At 40.1% G+C, this 20,230-nt stretch overlaps 1 protein-coding gene across 1 annotated transcript in view; it reads right to left on the reverse strand.

The window, feature by feature from the left end:
- slc35f3b (solute carrier family 35 member F3b) overlaps positions 1 to 19,792 on the reverse strand; it is a gene marked incomplete at both ends in the record, with an annotated part of 43,467 nt that extends 23,675 nt beyond the window's left edge. The window contains 2 exons of the mRNA XM_079229375.1: positions 18,614 to 18,828; positions 19,698 to 19,792. Coding sequence (XP_079085501.1) covers positions 18,614 to 18,828; positions 19,698 to 19,792 — 310 coding nt within the window. The remainder of the gene's footprint in view (positions 1 to 18,613; positions 18,829 to 19,697) is intronic.
- Positions 19,793 to 20,230: the final 438 nt, after the last annotated feature.

Consider the following 20,230-nt stretch of genomic DNA (forward strand, 5'->3'; position numbering starts at 1 on the left):
TGCTGCTATTATGTTCCTACTGATGGTCGAATCAACCAAAATTGGGTACTGAAACAGTACTGAACAATGTTGCTGTTAAATATATATATATATAAAAAGACAGATACATTATGAAAATGTTTCCTCATAGTCAGCAAAAATGCTTTAACAAGAAATTAGTATGATGCTGATTCTCCAGGGAAACGGTAATGACTTGGTATTGCTCAGGAAAAAAAATTTTTCAGGCAATTTCCCCTTTATTGGATAGTTGAGAAAGAAAGAAACCAGGAGAGAGAGGGGTATGACCAGTGAACAAAGGTCACCACATTAAACCAGCTGAAAGCAACCGGTGGCATTGCAGTTAGTGCTATTACCCTTCAGCTATCAGGTCATATACTAAGAGAAATACTTTTGATAGAAATTGGAATATGGATCTTTTATTGGAAACACAAAGCATAAAACAAATATAAACTCTCAAAGCCTGTTGTTCCAAATATACAATTATACCAAGTTCAAGTTATCACTATGTCTCCGGTCACACTTTGTTTTTTTCAAAATCTGAAAATATATGCTCACAATTACTCACAAGTCATCCAATAGTTGTTGAGCCATTTCCCTCAAAAAGTTATGTTTAATGGATAACAATATTGAAGAAAGAAAAATGACATAACGACTATATAAGAATGTACACTCTCGATTTATTTTGAACACCAACTTCGTCCGGAGATACAGCCTTGAAAGTTCCATCTAATACATATTCACACACATTCATTTATAAATCAGCTGTTTACTGTAATCATATAGCAACATGGGAAGGAAGAAATGAGGTAATCTGAAATCTATTCTATTGATTAAGCATAAAAGTGCTTCAGCTGCACTTAATCGTGAAAGATGATTGACTTGGAGTGCTATAAGGTGTGTGTAAGAGTAAATGATTCATTGCAGTCTGATCTAAATTAACCAGTACTGCCAATATGAGTAAACAGGCCCCGCTTTATTTCTGTACAGCAGCTTTTTGGTACAGACGCTGCGCTGTAGCCTCTTTGCCAAAACATTAACATATTTGTTATTAGCATTTCATATCCAATAAAACAACTAATCCTGATTTTAAAAGAAGTAAATTCCTTGTCTAACACCAATAACAACTACTCAATGGGATCCATACTCAGCTAATAATGAAGCTTGGAGACACTCCTGGCCAAGACATCATGAGAGCAGAACATGTCTGCAGAGATGCTAGCATGGCTGCAAACTCTTAATCTTGTTGTAAAATTGCACTTTCATTAACGTTCTAGTTTTTCCAAACTTTTCCCAGCTTGAAAATCAGCAGATATAATCAAGTTCCACTGTTGGAGTGAAGCAGATGGGGTTATGTACACAGAAAATTAAATGGGTCAATTAATTTTAATATTGCTATGAATATTAATGGTGCCGTGATTATTATAAATATCAAATATTGGCAACGTTCTCTTTTCAGTAAACAAAACAGAGGATTTCAGTGTTTGCTTCCTTCTGAAATAAATAAATAATAGTAATATTAAGTTGTGTGAAGCGTCTCTCCCTCCACTGTTCCAGTCCGGGTCCCTTCAGGCTCCTTCTTAGCATGAGAAACAGGTAGCAGGGCTGTAAACATAAGAACTGAGGCTTCATTAAGGAACTGAAGAGTCTGTCTCGTTGCCCTCACACTTAATAACTCCCAAGCCATGAGAAAAGATAAGGGGAGTAGGTGACATGGAGTCCTAAATAACAGCTTTTTACAAGTATCAGAAAGGTCAAGTCAAATTAACTTCCCCTGTCTCTACAGCTTCGGAGCAGACACAGCTCATCTGTGCAGGCAGGTGACTGTCAAGGTACTGCATCCAACATCAGTTTATTGGATTAATGGCCTTGGCGGGTTCCCCTGAGGTGTAGGAGGGAGAAAACTGTTGCCAAAACATTCGCCCCATTTTAGTTACATTGCAGAGCTACATGGTGGCCCACACTTACATTGATCTTTCATTCACATGTGTAACCTTACACTGTAAAACATGCTACGCTATTGAGACTGATAACTGCAATAATCATAATAGCAGATCATTAATGTATAATGTAGGCGGATGTTTCCAAATGAAAGTCACTCATCACATGGTTTTTTAATTTATCTTTTGCGAAGCACTCCCCTGTTGTCTGGGGGTAAATTAATACCTCTGTGCATCATTGTAATATAAATTCACTCCATGACAAGAGCATTAAATTATATTTGATGTGATGTTATAAACGTTGATAGTCTCCGCTATGGGACTGTATAGACGTTCTAGTGCTGTTGTTGTCCTCAGTGCATGATAAACAGAAAAACAAATAGACCATCAATGCGTGAAAGAAACAGCGGAACAAACTATCTGTTTATGTCTTTGTTGTCAGTCTGAAGATGCTACATACAAGATTAGCAAATTGCTAATCACATAGATTACTTTAGGACTGTAACTAACCATTTTTTAAATTAATGATTCACATGACTTTCTCAAGTAATGGATTACTCATTTCGTCTATGAAATATCATAAAATAATAATAGAAAGAAAGTATCCTTTATTAATCCCCTTGGGGAAATTATTCTCTGCATTTAACCCATCCTAGGTAATTAAGGAGCAGTGTGCTGCCGGGAGGCGCCCGGGGAGCAACAGGGGGTTCAATGTCTTGCTCAAGGACATTCAACATGCAAACTATGGGGAGACCAGGGATCGAACCGGCTACCTTGTGGTTTCAGAAAGACCACTCTCCCCATGAGCTTCAGCCACCCCCAAAAATATTGGCTCAAGTTTATATGTTTTGTCAGAATAAGCTAAATATTCACATTATAGAAGATGGCACCAGTAAATGTACAACATTTTGAATTGTTTCAACTCTCGATAACATACTCTTCCACATATGCTCGCTGCCACAAACACAAACAAAAAGTCTGACTGGGAATTCATTAAAGAGAAGAAGAGTAAATGAGTGAGAGAGCTTGTAACCTCACAAAGCACATTAGAGTCCAGGAGGAAGACCGAACGTATAATAAAGTAATGAGGGACTTCCTCTTAATTACAACCATAGCTAATAAAGTCCAGCAGCATCTATTATATGCTGTCAAGTTGTAACACCAAGTGATAGCCCTTATAATCATTCTCTACCCCGATGGCCCACACCTAATCAGGAGTGGGCCATCCATTACATTTACATCCCACTAGAGGAATCAACCCCTGGTAGCACATTTCTACTTTCCAATTAAGGTTGTTTTAGAGCACATGTGATGAGTAAAAGTTTAATTTGTGGTCCAGATGTGCAGGCAGGCCTGAAGGCTGTGGTCCAGTATAGGACCCTGTGCTGAGGGACGTGTGGGCAGAGATGCTTTTACTGAGACAAGAATGATTCTGACCACTACCCGATGCAAAGGAACATTTTAATGGAAGAAACACAACGATCAGTCACACAGTTACACACATTCATACCTGGAAGCTGCCCGGTACGATCCCTTTGCTCACCCAGTTTTATTCAGCTTGTCCGGGGGTCCAAACCTCCAACAACAAGCCTCTCTAACTAACAATGACTCACTAATGAGGTGCACTATGGTGATTGTATTGTTTGTCTGATTTTACTTGTCAAACTGTCCTAAAGGAGGCAACTGAACGCTTAACAGCAAGAACAAATAAACTGACCTTTGCACCCCAGCAGCCGGTTGAAGAGACGTTTCATAGGAGGTAATTCATGCACACAGAGAATTGTCTATCCCATGAATGGCGCTGGCTCCCTCTGTTGTCAAGCTACAGTATGACTATTTCATTTTTTACATGGCAGGTAAATAGCCTAAATAACAAGTTCAGTTCAAGTTTAGAATATATGTAATGTACTGTGTAATACATTTTGTTTTGATTTTGCACCTGCCCAAAGTTAAATTGCAATGCATTTTTTGGTATTCAGAGTTTTCCGTGGTTCTAAAACTGAAAAAGAAAATCCTCCCAACAATTTTTTTCTTAAGCGGCTCCTTTTTAAACTGCACTTAGCTTTGCTTAACGTTATTCGAAGTGTTCTAAATTGCTGTAATTATGGTGCGGCATTTCCAAAAGCTTCTCTCCACCACTTTATGTGAGGGTATTACCTGAGGCTGGGAAGTGGGGGCATGCAGTTCTACCATATGTTGTAACGTCATTGGTTTTTCTTCAATTCTGCTATAAAAGAGCCTTTCCGTAAAGAAAGTAGGCTCTTGGATGATGCATTTTGTTTCAGTTATTAACCAAGCAATTTAAACATACAGCCCCAAAATGTGTAACAAATAGTACATTTTATATGCATATTATGTAGCTGTGTTTTGACAGTAGTATGGACCAAATGAAAATAGAAATATGAGCTGTCTTGAAGTAACACTATCTTGACTTTGCAGAACCTCCATTGTGCCTGCAGGGGGCACTGTGACCACTTGTAATTTGACACAAAGGCACCTGCTCAGGGTTTGGGTGAAAAGTGACCAAGAAATCAACAACTAGCACAGCTATGGAGCAGAAAGTGGGACAGCAGTAAATAAAGGCGATGATGTGACCCACATACACACATGTACAGTACACCTGTACGAAAATAGTAACACAAAACCTGTGATCTCTTTGTGATCCTGTTATTTCTAAGCACATTAATACAGCTCTGGTACACTGTGAGGTACTCGCTAATTTTTTTTTTACTAAGGACATCCTTCATAGTGAGATTGACCTGAAAAAGCAACTCTTGTTAGCGGCCATGTATATTTTGTTTAAAACAATATTGGTTTCCAAAAGTAGACACTTGCCATGGAAAATGATTTGATCTTTAAATGCATTTTTCTTTTAAACGCTGTAAAGGTGAGCCTTTTAGGTAGAATACAATTAGTAGTATTTGTCTTAAAGGGGTTTCCTCAATCAGCCGAACAATGCTACTTTTTATTAAATGTTACACACGTTAGTCTCAGCCACGGTTTCATACTCATTTGGTTCTTTGGTAATTACAGCACCGAGGGTGGGATTTACTCAAAATAAGTACAATGCCCAGGTTTGTTGTAATAACATTGTTAATGTTTTTGGACAACGATGGAGGTCGCTGGCACAGATAAGTAAGATTTGGCTACGCAGACGATAATTGTTAGACATACATTAATTGCTAGTGTTGGCCTCGTTAAGTTGTTGATCAAAATATGTATCGATTATTTCCAGCCTTTCCCTTTCATTTGTCAGTCTAAATAAACAAAAAAAATAATGACATTGAATTTAAGATATACAATATACTGTGTATATATATATATATATATATATATATATATATATATATATATATATATATATATATATATATATATATATTTATATATATATATTCAGTGTGTTTGAACTGTGATACATTCATACACAGGGATGTGTCTGATGTGTCTGAATGTATCACAGTATGAGGCAGCGTTCATGTACTGGTGCATTGCAGGTTATTTTACATTCAGGAAGTTTAATTATATAGCAGCAACATGAATTTCAACACGGCTTGGTTGAATTTATTTTCTTCCCTGAATTTATGATATACTTTTATTGATCCCTCAGGCGGGACATTTTCTTTTTTTACTCCTTCCTAGTTTGGATGTTGCACTGGAAACGTTACTGCTGATAAAAGGGTTGCAGAAGGAGTGAGGAGGTATTGTGCTGCTGAAGGATGCTTTAACAGGTACGGCCACACAGGGGACCAAACCTCTAATATTTATCCATAATCATTAAAGTGCCAAAACAACAAATGAAAAGAACATTATCTGAGCCTGAGTGGTGACTAGGCACAGAATCCTGCCGTGGATGTTAGAGATTGAGGACCTGTTGCCACCTTTCATTCGCTCCTCCTGCAAAAAACGTCTAACTGTCTCCTTGTCGGCGTCATGGGACCTTTAAATGAGGGATTCATCTTGGTTACAGATGGTACCATGGAGACTGCTGACAGGACAGTGAACATCCGGTGCACAAATGAGCCCGTTGAATAACAATAAAATAATACACCTGAGACTCCACACCTCAATTATGCAGAGATTTGTTGATGTGAATCATTTTACTTGAACATAATTGAGGCTGGCAGACTGACACAAACTGGGCATAGAACGGCTTTTTTTGTGGTAAATAATTCAAAGCTAGGGAATAGGTTGAAACACCATGAAAAAAAACTAGTGGTTGAATACAGTTGGCAGTTGCAGCAGTAACAATATGAAAGTCTCTCTCACAAGGGAGAGGTGGTGTTTATTGACGTCGAACAGAAAGAAGAAATTAATCCTGCCCTGCAGGTATCAAGCGGCAGATCTGTCGGTTTTTGTCTTTGAAGTGTTCAGATTGGATGCCGAGTCCAGCCGGGTCGCCTGCAACACTGATCAAACATGTTTTCTGATCACTAGAGACCCCATCTTGCCATCCACTTACAGCAGCAGGTGTTTCCAGGCCATTCAAAAGGCCAGGAGCAGGTGTGTGCGTGTGTGTCAGTAGTTCAAAATTCACTCTCTCTTCTCCACCTCCAGTTCTCCAGTCCAATCTCAAACAGTGAGAGCACCCAGGCAAAAAGTGAGCCATCAGTGTTGGACAAAAATAGAACGTGATGCCCTTGCGTTCCCAAGGCTGTAAACGCACAGCTTTGTGCTTTTCGTATTTTAGGGTTCATGGGGGAACTATTTTTTCTTGATAAGCTGGTGATGGAATTACCAAAAGTTAGGCAATTTATTATTCCAATGAGGCCACTTCTCATTATAGGTAAGTCTCCTCATTATGAATGTGGAGTACATTACATTACATTTAGCTGACGCTTTTATTCAAAGCGACTTACATTTTTGCTCTATACACCGTAGACACAGCAACGGGGAGGAATTCGGGGTTAAGTGTCTTGCTCAAGGACGCATAAACAAGGGCTAGTGGAGCCGGGGCTCGAAACACCGACCCTCTGATTGAAAGACGGGCATGCTAACCACTGAGCCACAGTCGCCCATCATGGGTGACAAATGTCACCTGAAACCATGCTCCATTCTCCACAGTAATACACCCTGAATTCACAGTGTTGAAAGAGAGGGTTTGATAGACTTTTTTGAGAATATTTGCACCACTTGGAAAATTAGCCTTTACAAGCTGAGAGCATAAAGAAACTTAAAACTCTTGTTTACAGCAGACAGTATAATGAACTCAACAACCTGTTGTAAACTAATTAATTATACTAATATATTGGGAGCCAGAAGACAAAACACAGAATCAAAGCTTTTAGATGCTTGACACAATTTCCAATCATAAACAGTTCTGTCAGAGTGCTAACCTTTAAGCGGGGAGTGTTTGTGCATAGTAGGTACTTGGGCAAATGGAGGCGTGTGCATTGGCTTGATTTGAATAAGCATTGTGATTAAGTGGTTGTTCTGTGCACGCAGTGGCCTGAGGGATGTGACCAGTCAGCTCCCTGAGGGGGAGAGGAGGTTCAAGCTTTCCTGGCTCCTTCTGCACTCCCCCCATTGGCTGTCGGCTCTCGTCCATGTCCACAGCCCCCTTAATTGCCTGATTTCCCTACTTCATGTTGAATACTTTGTACACTGAGGGCTGGGGGTTATAATAATGACTTATAGTGACATGCATGGGGAAGACTCGCTCCCTCGGCTCTCACAGCTCTCAGGCTGACTGTAGCCCCATCACAGACATTTAAGACTTAAATAAAATACTCATGTTTAGTACAAGAGAGAAAATAGTCTGGGTCTGTCTGGAGACCAACACTTTCTGATGAAACCAGTGCAAAATGAAGAGGGACATTATTATAATTCTTCTTCTTCGTCTGTATGAAGAAACTGGAAAACAATACTTTGCGTTAAACAAAACTTTACAGAAATGTTTCATTCTCTTCAGAAGAACAGAGAGGGAAAAACCATAATCTAAACAGTAATTCATGTGTTATGTGATAGAACGATTAGTCTGTACATGACTAAAAGAAAATATATCTTGAACCATTTTAATAATTCATGAATTATCTCTAAGTCAAGTGGAGTTGAACCATTTAGTCAAGTAATGTATTAGTCAATCAGTAGCAACAAGTTTGATAACTGATCAATTGTGTTTTACTGACTTACAATTGATGATCAAATATTTGCTAACATGCTTCACATGGTAACATTACCAGAAGCAGTTTAGCGTGCAGAAGTTAGCATTTAGCTCAAGTAGCTAGCATGACTCTTGTTGGGCCATGCAACATGTGTCACTTCAGGAGACTTCAGGAAAACTAAACAACTAATTAACAACCAATTAATCAATCAAATAATTGATAATGAAAATAATCCTTACAAAGGCCAAACATGTTCTTTCCAGCTTTTCAAATTTGATAATTTGCTGCTTAAGTCTTTACATTTCTTAGTTGTAAATTAAATATCTTTGTGTTTTGGACTGACTGTCGGTCAGACAAAACCAGTAATTTGATCACCTTGGTCTTTGGGGAAATTATTTCCATTTTTATTGTACATATTTATTGCTCATGACCAGCTCTTTATCCTTTAAAATAGAATATATTAAATCATGAAAACCTTGAATGCACTTCTACTTTTGAGTCTTGCTCAGAAATGTTTTCCTGGCAGAAGCTTTCAAAGAGTACATGAGAGAAGGAACACAACATATCTTTTAAGTCATGTCCTACTCATCATCTCGAACAGTTTGTAACATAGCGCATCAAGACTTTAAAGCGCTTCAGATCTGCTACAGTCAGGACACATGAAAAAACATCATCTGGGGAGTTCTCTGTGCTTACACTGTGCTATTGTTCACTATTTATGAATTTCTCAGCGAGGAACCGGAGATGGTCGGATGCACTCGCTTATAGCTTCAACTGCGTACACTCTCACAGTCATTAGTGACATTCCTCCAAGCTCACCAATAATCTATGAGATGGAATGAGAAACTGAGAATCTCTGCTAAATGTCATTCTGAACAAGTCATCTGTATAAACTTAGCAATTTAAACTGACCAAATCCTTCATTATGGTTTGAACTTGTGTAACCTATCAGCTGGTTGTATTCCAAAAGTCTATCTACGTTAATTAAATGTCATTTCAAACAAAAAACTTTCCGAAAACATTACAGTTGGAGTGCACGCAGTCTTCAGTGAGGATGATTCCCCTTTGAACTATTTCACACATAAAGGATGTGTCAAACATTCAGCAGTGATAATTCTCCACCAACTAGCTGGCGGACCACAGCGATCACACTACAGAGGCAGCATGAGGGCCTCTGTCATCCAGTTGGTCTTCTCTGTTGTTCTCCCCCTCTTTCTCTGACAGATCTATTCAGACTTTGTGTGGCTCTCTCAAGAAGCAACCAGCTTTCACACATTTACAGTAGCTTGTCTGTACGCCATCAGCATCGTATCGGGGAACAAATCCCCTACATCAAGAAATAGTATGACTTCTTGGGGAAATGCGCCAATCCGCTTTCTTGCAGAGAGTTAGCTGAGAAGTTGAATACCGCTCTCAAGTCTGTGTAGCCTGTACCGCCAGCAGCCAGTTAACTTAGCATTAGCACTGGAAACAGGTGAAATAGCTAGTCTATAGTCAGTGAAGAAATAAATGTCAAACTATTCCTTTAATCCCAGGCTTTAGCCAGTAACACAGAGTGAAGATGATTTGACATGAAGAGTGATGCACAATGTCAGCATAGAAGCTTCACATGCCATGCGTGGCTGCTCCTGCTTCTTTGACCCTCGTCTTTGACAAAGGAAAACGAGTCAAATGCTGAGTGGCAGTGATGGCAGAAATGATTTTGCTTCTCCAAGTCCCTACCTGCTTTTACCTTAAGATGGAAAGTGATGAAGACAAAGAGGTAAACCATTAGAGAAAAGATTAGACTGGAATAGATTTAGGTTCAGGAGTACGGCTCAGATGGGTTGATCGATTGGCTTGCAGCACTTACTCTGTTCAGTCACACATAAAGTATATAAGGAACGCCTGTCAGCCAAATTAAATCAGACAATATGCTCAAAATAAGGCGGCGTAAGCAGATGTTGCAGGGAAGAAGGTATGATAATAATAGTGCATCAACAAAAATGATTTGAGGAGAGAATCAAACTTCAATATTTGACATCTATTTTCCTTTACATAACAGGTTGGTGGGAAATCATTCACACCTGATAAAAAGCAAACAGTGGAGGGTAAATATGTCTCACTGTGGCTTTTTGCACCTTCCCACTAGAAAAGTCTTGTATCTAGACCGAATGTATTGCCTGCTGTTACAGTAAAGTGACTAAATAAACGAGAGGCTTCACGCCAACTACATACTTTGTAAGTACTTGAACTGCTGGATTCCACTAATGCAAAGTGAAACAGGCACCATTAGTATAATTTTATGCTGATACTTTATGCATTTTAAAATCATGAGTTTTTAGGCATGATCTAAAATACATTACAAAAAAACAAGTGGGGCTGCATTCAGTTGGCATATGCAGGAAGTGAGTAAAACAAAGGGATGTGTGAACAAGAAGAGGGCTAAAACACAGTTATTTGGCATACAGAAACATCCACACAGTATTTATACTATGAAATATCCCAGTGAGCATTTGAAATATGGTCACCGGTAAAAAGATGTTCAAAACTGGTTCCAAAGTGAATATTTATTTTTAATACTTGTTTTATTTACATATGCTCACTTTAAATTAGAAACCGGCTCTTGGGTGGCTTTGACAACGACATTTAAAGAAAGGGAGATTTGTGTATTTTCTATTTCATTGTAGCTTTATTTCAAGAACATTGTTATATTTACATTGTTGCTTAATAAAAATGTTTTATTGTTGCCTGTGTCACATGGTTTTCTTTGTATTTTTAAGTTTAAAAGACATTACAAAAATACGATGATGGCTAAAAGACGTTCAAAAGACGTTTGAAAGTGAACGTTTCTTCACCGACTATTTGAAGACGTTGATTAAACGTTCGCTTTTAGACCATATTTCAACGGATTTGCAATATTATCTTTTAACTGAGAAATGTGGAAGTGGTTTCTTAGTTAGGCGCTAAAATTACGATATACTACTATTAGCACAACGTAGAGAATGAAAACATTTGGTATTAGAAATCCCGGTGAAAAATTGTCTAAATATGGACGTTCAATCAACGTCTTTAAATAGTCTCTGAAAAAACTTTCCCTTTTGAACCAGTTTTTAAGTTCTTTTCATCGGTGACCATCGGTGTTTATTAAATGTCTTTTCATTGGAAAAATGCTCCTTGTAACTGTATCCTGTTAGTAGCTGAGCAGTTTGTGACCAGTCAGTATATCAGAGTTCAAGCTCTCTGTGGCTCCATCTGTACAAGCCTCCCGATGACACACAAGTCGTCACATTGGGCAAAAAAAGCGAACTAATTGACGCTTCATAAGTAGTGTGCCTATCTACTGTATTTTGTTTTCTTGCTGCTGCTGTAGTTCTCTAACGCACCGGCTCTTACTGTAATCAACGGACAAGTGTTGATGTTGGATTCTATAGCATCTCAAGCCTTGATGCAGTAAGCAGGTCAGCTGTCGGTCATGCACCCAACACATTGCTCTGGGAATATGGAATATGAGAGTGGATATCAATACAGGAGCTTAGTGTATAATGGGATATGCAAATCTGAAATAAAATGTAAAGGAAGCTTCTATATTTTTCGAAGGGCCAAATTGAAGTAGCGAGGGGTAAAATTGCTCTAGAAAAGGCACAGGGATGTGAGAGAGGTGACTTTTATAACTAGGTCAGTTGAAACCATATTTCTTTCCCAAACAAAAGATACGACTCCAGGGCTGAGATATAGATAGAGCGGACTTTCTTTCTTTTATTACTCTTCCACACTTTCACTCCTGACACTTGGCAATGATACAAGTGGCAAGATTGCAGTCTCATCTCTGTTTTGGACAATTTCTTTCTGTCAAATTTACGATGTCTGCGCCCGTTGTTCTAATTGCTTTAAGCAGAACAAGTGAACTAAAAAATATGTTTAAGTCTCAAACTCATGCAAGATAAGATAAGAGCAGTTGACAACGGCTTGTGTTTGTGTATCAGTGCTTCAAGCTGCCATCAATACTCATCCTCTCCATCGTAATGCCCACATAAACCTCCTAATTGCTTGCACAACCCCATTTACACTTTGCTCTCCCTGTTCCCAAGCCTTGCTCTATTGTGGCCAACACAGACAATGATGTGCTGTGTGTGGCCACCACAGACTCTGGTAATTACACTGAGGTAGGAGTCATCACTTCACAACTTCTAATTAGCAGCAGATAAAAAAAGTGAGGAGGAGAAAGGGATGACAGCAGGACAGGATTTTGCATTGAACTGGCAGGCTTTTCATGACAAGGAAGAATGAGCACTGAGAACATAGAACTACAGCCACGATTCACTTAGCGCTATTGTCTTCAGGGTTAATTCTGAGAAGCACAAGCACGAACGATATCAAGCTGAGGCAACCATGTTCTCTCAGATATTATATAAAGGTATACAGATGCTCCACAAGTTCATGCATGCAAAGTGTTTACCTCTCCATCAAGCAATGTGTCCCTGTGCAAGAAATAGCAAAGAAATAAGAAATATCCAACTCTGGACTGAGACGATATGTTTTACACAATACTATTTTAAACCCACTGAATTGGCGGTCTCATTTCCCCCTCTCTCTCCTCTCTCTTAGCTCCACCCCTTTTGGAAGACACTGAGATAAAAGACGAGCAGCTGACAGAGACAAGACGGAAGGTTTTTCTTCTTCAGAGTGGTGTAGCTGATTTGCAGCTTCTCCAGTCCAGTGGGCACAAGCGGGACTTCAGGAGCAGGTGCCTGATGATCTATGCATCTTCTAAATTATAGATGTGATGTTACGCAACAGAAGCTGCTTCTACTGTAATCGAGATGGTAAAAAAAAGTTCAGAGAAGCCTTGCTTGCACCACTTGGGCAGAACACGAGACATGTTCAGCTCAAACAGTGTTGTTTGAAACAATGGGGACATTATTTAAGGACTGGTTGGAGTCAGAAATGGCTATGATTCGGGTAATACAGTAGCAACCGACTGTTTCTGTCTATGCTTTTAAAGACACTCCAACCGTATAAATGTTTTCATGTTAAATTCCTGGGTCAATTCACTGAATATATATTTGATTTGTTTAAAATCAGAAATGTCCCTTTATGGACGACCAAAACAGAGAGCTAGTTCAGTTCAGTATCAGACTGTATGTCTGAACATGTCAGCTACTGGGACCATATGGTTATAAAACATATTTACATTAAATATTAAATATATCATGATGTGTAAGTCCTCCTGTATGCATAAGTACAGAATAACATTATAGAGATGCAACCATGCAAGGGAATGTAATTGTTTACCTAAATGCTCTACTGCGGTTGTCTCCATTTCCTTTTGCTTTGTGGATTACTGCATGTGAACATGTGCAAATTTGAGCGCAACACTGACTCTGTTTACATACAGAGATGATCGTGCATCCTTGACTGAACATCAGCCTACACGGCAAGACTTGTTCCTGTTCTGTGCGTGCATATTCCCTTGGCTTGAATTACTGCGACAGATGCAGAGGAAGTTGATCAAGGCTGGAGAGGTTTCATTTTCAGTCTAATACACACCATGAATACAGAGAGCAGAAGGATCAAACAAATGTTCTTCTACTCAGTGAAGCGATGCTCTTATCTCTGTAGCTGTGACAGAGTAACAACTAAAATGCTCGTACTGTTCTTTTATTATGTATTGTTTATACACCATTGTGTAAATACTGGCAAGACTATTTTTAAGAGAATTTCACCCACTTAGTATGTCATACATCATCCGTCTGTTACGAACTTATATTTGAGGTCGTGATTGACTAAATTTCCCACCCGGCTGTGGATTATACTTCAAAGAGAGCTACAGTAATGAAGGACCAATTATGTGAGGAAAAGAGCGCTACCCTTGACTCACTGTTGATGGAGAAACGGATATGTTTTTACTAATTAATTGTTGGACACTAGTGTAAATTCAGATTGGAAGAAAAAGCTATTGTTTTTTGAATTTGAGTTTGAGTTTGTGACTCTGCCAAGCTGGATTTCTCCTGAGCAGCTGGGTGTTTCTGCATAACTATTCCTGTCTTTCTCCTCAACTCAAGCCGAGTTGAAAGCTGTCATTATCTCAGTCGGCACATACCTTGCCCATCCCTTCCAGCTGTCCTGTTACTGCCAGCAGTGGATGTGTAGATTTGTACCTAGTCTCTCTTCAACCCGCTCCACTGTTGCATCTCAGCATCCTCAAACCCTGAGCTCAAAATAGAATCCAACCTCATTTCATGCCTCTTGAAGCTCTAAATTTGCACCAGAGGGGACACTACATTTGTGATAGATAGCGTGAGTAAATTAGGAAAAGAACAGAGTCTGTTTGTCTGACAAACGTTTCACTTCTAAGTGGAACTTCGCAAACCTAAAGGGACGACTTCCGAAGCAAAGGAAAGGCCTATTCTTATTAAACGCCATTCATGTCTATTGAGTAAAACACGCTTTTCATTCTGAACCTGTCCATGGACTTAACTCTGGAAATGCCAAAGAATGCAAAAGACCAACATAAGCAATTTAATAAACATGAACCAGTAAGATAACTGAAGGGAAAATAAAAATCCCCAAAACATTAATTTCAAGATTATTTTAAATGGTATCAGCTAAAGCTGTGTCTCGTGTCCTGAAGGAATTATCGTGCAAAAGGGAAAGTGATGACACTCTCAGTTTAAAAAGAAGTTTCTACTTTCCACATTTCCTTCATAATAGTTAACTTGTATCACTGAGTGGATAACCATCTGCTCGGGCAAAATTCTAATCTGTCTGCAAAGAGGACATTAATATGTTTTAATAATCATGATGTGAGTTGATGTATTAAGATGACATTTTGTTTGAATCAGCAGAAGTAACCCTCCATGGTGAATGGACATAAAGGAGCTAATATGTCAGAATGTCTGCAGCACTGATACCAAATTCAGTGGTACCTCCTTGTCACTTTCATCTGCTAGCAAACAACAAATAAATGCCTAAAAGGTGTAGTGTGGTTGGATGCATAACCAACAGGGTAAATAACTCAGGCATTAAGATGCAAGGCATCAACAGGAAACATGGTTGGAAAAAAGTGAAGCCAATGCCGAAGTGCCTTAAACTTGCATTCTTTCTAATGGCCATCAGTGGGCGACTCCTCTGTTGCAAAAGGAAGTATGAGTGTATAGAAGTCTATGAGAACACTACCCTACTTATCACTTGATTTATTACCTCGGTAAACATTGTAAACATGAGTGCATGGCCTCAATCACTAGTTTCAAGTCTTCTGCAAAACAACAGGATGTTCATTTAGTAAATTATGATCCCATTTAGAGTCAAATACACGATAAAGCAGGGTATGCTATAGGACATGGCTACCTTGTGATTAACTACCACGACGTTGTCGGGTCTAGGAGTTGTCCCGTTTTTGTCTGACAACTTTCAGTTTGTGAAAGTTGATTATAGGATTTTGGTTGGCTAAGAATTACACGTTCGGTTGTACTTAGCTTCACCCTCTGGAGTCAATGCTAGATGCAATAAAACAAGATGGTGACGGACAAAATGCCGAACTCGAGGCTTTAGAAACTGTAGTCCACAAACCAATGGGGGATGTCACAGTGACTACGTCTACTTTTTATATCCAGTCTATGTTTGCGCTCTGTCTCTAAGTCTGAGTTAAAACTCAAACAGAAGACATTGCAGGTACATGGTATGGAGCACATAGCTGTGTCCAAACATGCTAAACACAGCCTGAATGCAGAGCTGTGGCATTCTGGGAGAAAAGGGACAAATCTGCAGCATAATCCACTTATAATACATCAATTCTGCTCTGACTCAAGGGGACGAGACTCCCTGTCAGATTTGATTTGAGCCGGGTTTTCATGTTACATTTGGCTCTGTTATACATGCACTTATACATTAAGAGCGCTATTACAGCACCCCACATATTTGTGATACCTGCATTCATGGCAGAGTCATGGCATATTACTCACTCCACTTTCTCTTTCACTCTACTTGCATCTCTTTGCACCGTACTGAGAAGTACTCAGCCTCCCACTTCTCTTGAAATTGGTTGCCTTCGGCATCAGCCCTCCACTCTCCAGCCATTAGCCATTGCTTTAGTTGCCAGTGCGTCCTGAGTAGTCCGGTTGTGGGCTGATTCTGTAGAGCCAGAATGAAATAACAACTGTGTGGATTTTATGATAATTTTACATTTGGTTTGCAAGGTACAAAAAAAACCGGAATGAACCTAACATTTCCTGAGAGGCAAAATGAAACACCAATTAATGGAGAAGCTATCATTCTCATGACGACGCAGGAATAAGTCTGAGGCAACAGTGCAACTCTTCATGAAATCGTATAATTGCACTACGACTGCTGTCATCAAAATGCTGTTTAAGGGGAGAGACGACACTATATGACTAAAGTTGTGGCTGCTTTTATTGCAGCGATTTCTTTTCTCATTATCATCATTGTTTTTCTTTTAATTAAACCCACTGGTTATCTCATTTACCATGAAGTGGACCCTTCATAACTTGCATTCAGTTTAATAAAAACATTCCACCATTTATCTTTTCCACAACTAATCAAATTAAACTAAATCTATGTATTACTGCTTACATCAATAAATATCAGCAATATTTATACAATATGCATTGAACTAATAAGATTTGAAGGGCAACTATAAAAAATACACAATATAAAGCACTTTCGGCTATCAAAGGACATATAAAATCGTAAGTATATTTAACTACATTTGCTTTGGCAGCCAATGTATATTACATTCAATGTAAATAAATATGAATCTCTATATTCCTCTAACAAAAATAGATCTCTTTCAATCTTTACTCCACCACGTATTCAATCAGCCCATTGTCTAATGATCCACTTTACCTGAATATCCTTATAGTCGCAGCACCAGTATGAAAGAAGTAAAGACAAATTCAGATCTGAACAGCAGATGTCTTGTGAAGTCTGCAGTTTTCAGATGTTAGGTATAGGCCTCTGCATTTTAAAGTAGTATGCAGCTGTTTAATATTGCAGTTTCTCATATGAAATTTACAAAATGTTCCACCAGCTACCAACTACAGCTCATCAACCAGCAAAATCCCACCGAATAACAGACACACACAGAAGATTGACAGTTGTTCAGACTGTGGTTTGGCCCGACACCACCACAGCAAGAGGAAGATAGATGAAGACAGAGCAAGTGAAGCAAGGCTGCAATCCATCTGCAGCAGAGATGATGCAGAGAAAGGAACTGAGAGAGAAAATAAAAGCTACATTAACAACTTTTTTTCTCCAAAGAATCAAGCGCTCCGAGCAACACTCCCACTGTCTGGCTCCGAGCTCAACAAACATTAGCTCACTGTCTGCAGCAACCCTGAGCAACACTGACGCTTCAGCAGCTAATTATCAGTGTGCACATTTCACATTTATATTCTGTGGAAATAATGTTTTTGTACAAGCTCTCTTGTCCGTGTGCATGGCACACCAGCACTTTGTTTTAACAACAAACTCTGATCGAAGTAAAGGGTGTAGATGAAAGGATGGACGCATCACAATGCCTTTATCTAATCCTGTGAACTCTCACAGTCACAGTGTGAAACCAGCAAATGATTTCCCACGGGTTGGCAATACATGCTATACTCATGCTAGGCCCCGAACACTGATGAACCAGTGTTCGGGGTCCTCTAACTCCATCTATGTGTAACCATGGCAGTTAGAGCACACACATCAAGCTTTTTATTACATCTCAGCCTGCTGTACTCTTTTGCTATCTGAGTGTCATGTGTCAGATGTGTACTACTGTCAGGCCTGGTCTAAAAGGAGGGCGCAGATGCAGCGGATATTCGTACCGGCGCACTTTATTGTTTCCTTTGATCCAAAACAACTCTCTCACTAATCCTTCAAACATAAAGCACTCCCGAAGGAGGGGAAAAAAACAGAACAAAAACACTTACGCACAAAACTCTTGGGCAAAATCTATCTAGGGCTGTGGACGCGGGCTTTGGTGCATGGACCAGGACAAACACTTTGGCACAGGACAGCGGGAAGACGCAGACTATAAGCACATGAGGGTAATGGGGAACAGGTGGGACCACTCAGGGATCAGGGGAGACAATCAGACCGGTGACACATGAGGAAGAGCAAGTGACCTGAAACGAGAGGAGAGTCAGGCTTCAAAATAAAACAGGAAGTTACGAGACAAAAACCCAAGACAAGACAACCCTCACCGCAGTGTGACAACTACAAGTCTGGTTGTGTGGGTCCTCAGTACATACACAGACTGTGTTAACACTTAACAGCTCCTGCATTCCACCTTAAAGTACTGTTATCTGTTGTCTGTGCACTTTATTTTAACTTTAATGTTATAGTCTACTGTAGATGTAATTGTAAATATTCATGCGCCCATTGCACTCTGTGTATTGTTCAATATTAAATGTTATGCGCCTCCCCAGGACAAATTCCTTGTATGTGAAAACATACATGGCAATGCATGGTTCTGATTCTGATTCTGATGCACTATGTAGCGTGTAGTCACAGAAGTTAACAGCTCCATGCATGCAGCATGTGTGTAGTCACAGAAGTTAACAGCTCCATGCATACAAACGGACTCACTCTTGTAGCTTGCATTCCAAGGCTGATATCCATAATAGCCGGTGATTCGCAATATTCGCTCTTCTATCGACGCGCTGTTGATGTCCTCCACTGAGCGCGAGGACTTGAGGTCCTCCTTGATGGCTTCGTCCACCACCAGGTACTTGAGCTGTCTGAGCTGAGGGCTGATGTCCGAAAGCCTTCTGGGGCTCACGTCGGGCGACTTGCGCATCCCGCTGGGAAGAGAGAACAAGGGGTGGCCGGTGTTACAAGACCAAAAACGCAAGCAAAGGACAAGGGGAGCCTGTGGAACTTGAATATAACTTGATAAGACAAGAGTTTGTATTGACTAAAGCAGGGAAGTAAGTGCCGGGGCTCTGTTCCACAGAGGCGTTATGGCCCCCTGCAGCTCCTCTCTTGTAAATCATCATCCTTCACTGGTCTTTAGTCCTCACGACAACGCTGTGAGAGACGCTAAGCGGAAGTGACTGCTCCTGCAACTGCTACAATGCACTGTGCAACTCCTAGTATAGGCTTATATAGGCATCTGGAACTAATGAATCGACCACGAGGGATTTCTGGAGATGCCTTCATGGAGGCACTGGGGCACAAACTGCGCGCAGCCTAAAGGCTATACAGTACATGGTATTTATCAGAGATAGAGATAGGCTTCTTTATGTCCAGCAGGTGAGATACAAAGAAAACGAATGGTTGAATGTTGCACAAATTAATCTCCATTGCGATACGCCTGACAAAGTATACCACCGTGCTGACGTGACAGCCTCGCTCAGGTGTATGAAACCGTCAACATAAGCAAAACATGACTTACTGACGCACTCAGAGAAAATCGGCGTGTAACTCTTTTTTTTTCCTTCTTTTTTTTTTTTTTTACAGAATTGTAATCTGTCCGCCACAATTACGTCAATTTAGCGGTTGTATTTTAAACATCAATCACATTCAAAGAGATCACTCTGCAGCTATACAGGATATTGTAACACCTCTGTCCTACTTTATCAATGCGCCTATGTAATCAAGTGAGCAACAGGTGGGGCACTGCCTCCTGTCGTTCGGCTGCAATGCATTTCTAAAAGTTAAAATGTCTTACATGGGCATCAAAGTAGGAGGTCCAAGGTAGCACATGCAGTCCCGGTGGGGCCGCCCGACCCGGTCCCACACTGTGCCCTCCTTCTCACCGTACATCCTTAAGGCCACTAAGCAGGGCAGATACTGTAAAACACCTCAATCCTGATGGAGGCTGCCGGAGACAAGTACCATCTCCCTGCTCCTTCTCACCCTCACGCACACATATGTCTGCCTGGCCACTACAGTGAGTAGAGACTGTTTCAACATTAAAAAAGGGTGCGCTTTGCTCTGGCTGCTTGCTGCTGAGTCCTGGAGGCACTGCAACAGCGCCATCTACCGGATGAAGTGGAATTGTCATTATCTGTATGCATTCATTTTCACCTGGGGTATCTAAAACAGTATAGGTCATACAAATATATACACACGAGACGTCCACTATTGACATTTTTGTTCTGAATTTGCTGTCTTTCTCTTCCCTCACAAAGACCCCCGCAGGCCCTTGAATCTCAATGTGCACATGTCTTTATCTAAACCGACCTCAGTTCTCGCCGAGCT

This window comes from Taurulus bubalis (genome assembly GCF_910589615.1).
Source record: "Taurulus bubalis genome assembly, chromosome: 14".
Classification (NCBI taxonomy): Eukaryota; Metazoa; Chordata; class Actinopteri; order Perciformes; family Cottidae; genus Taurulus; species Taurulus bubalis.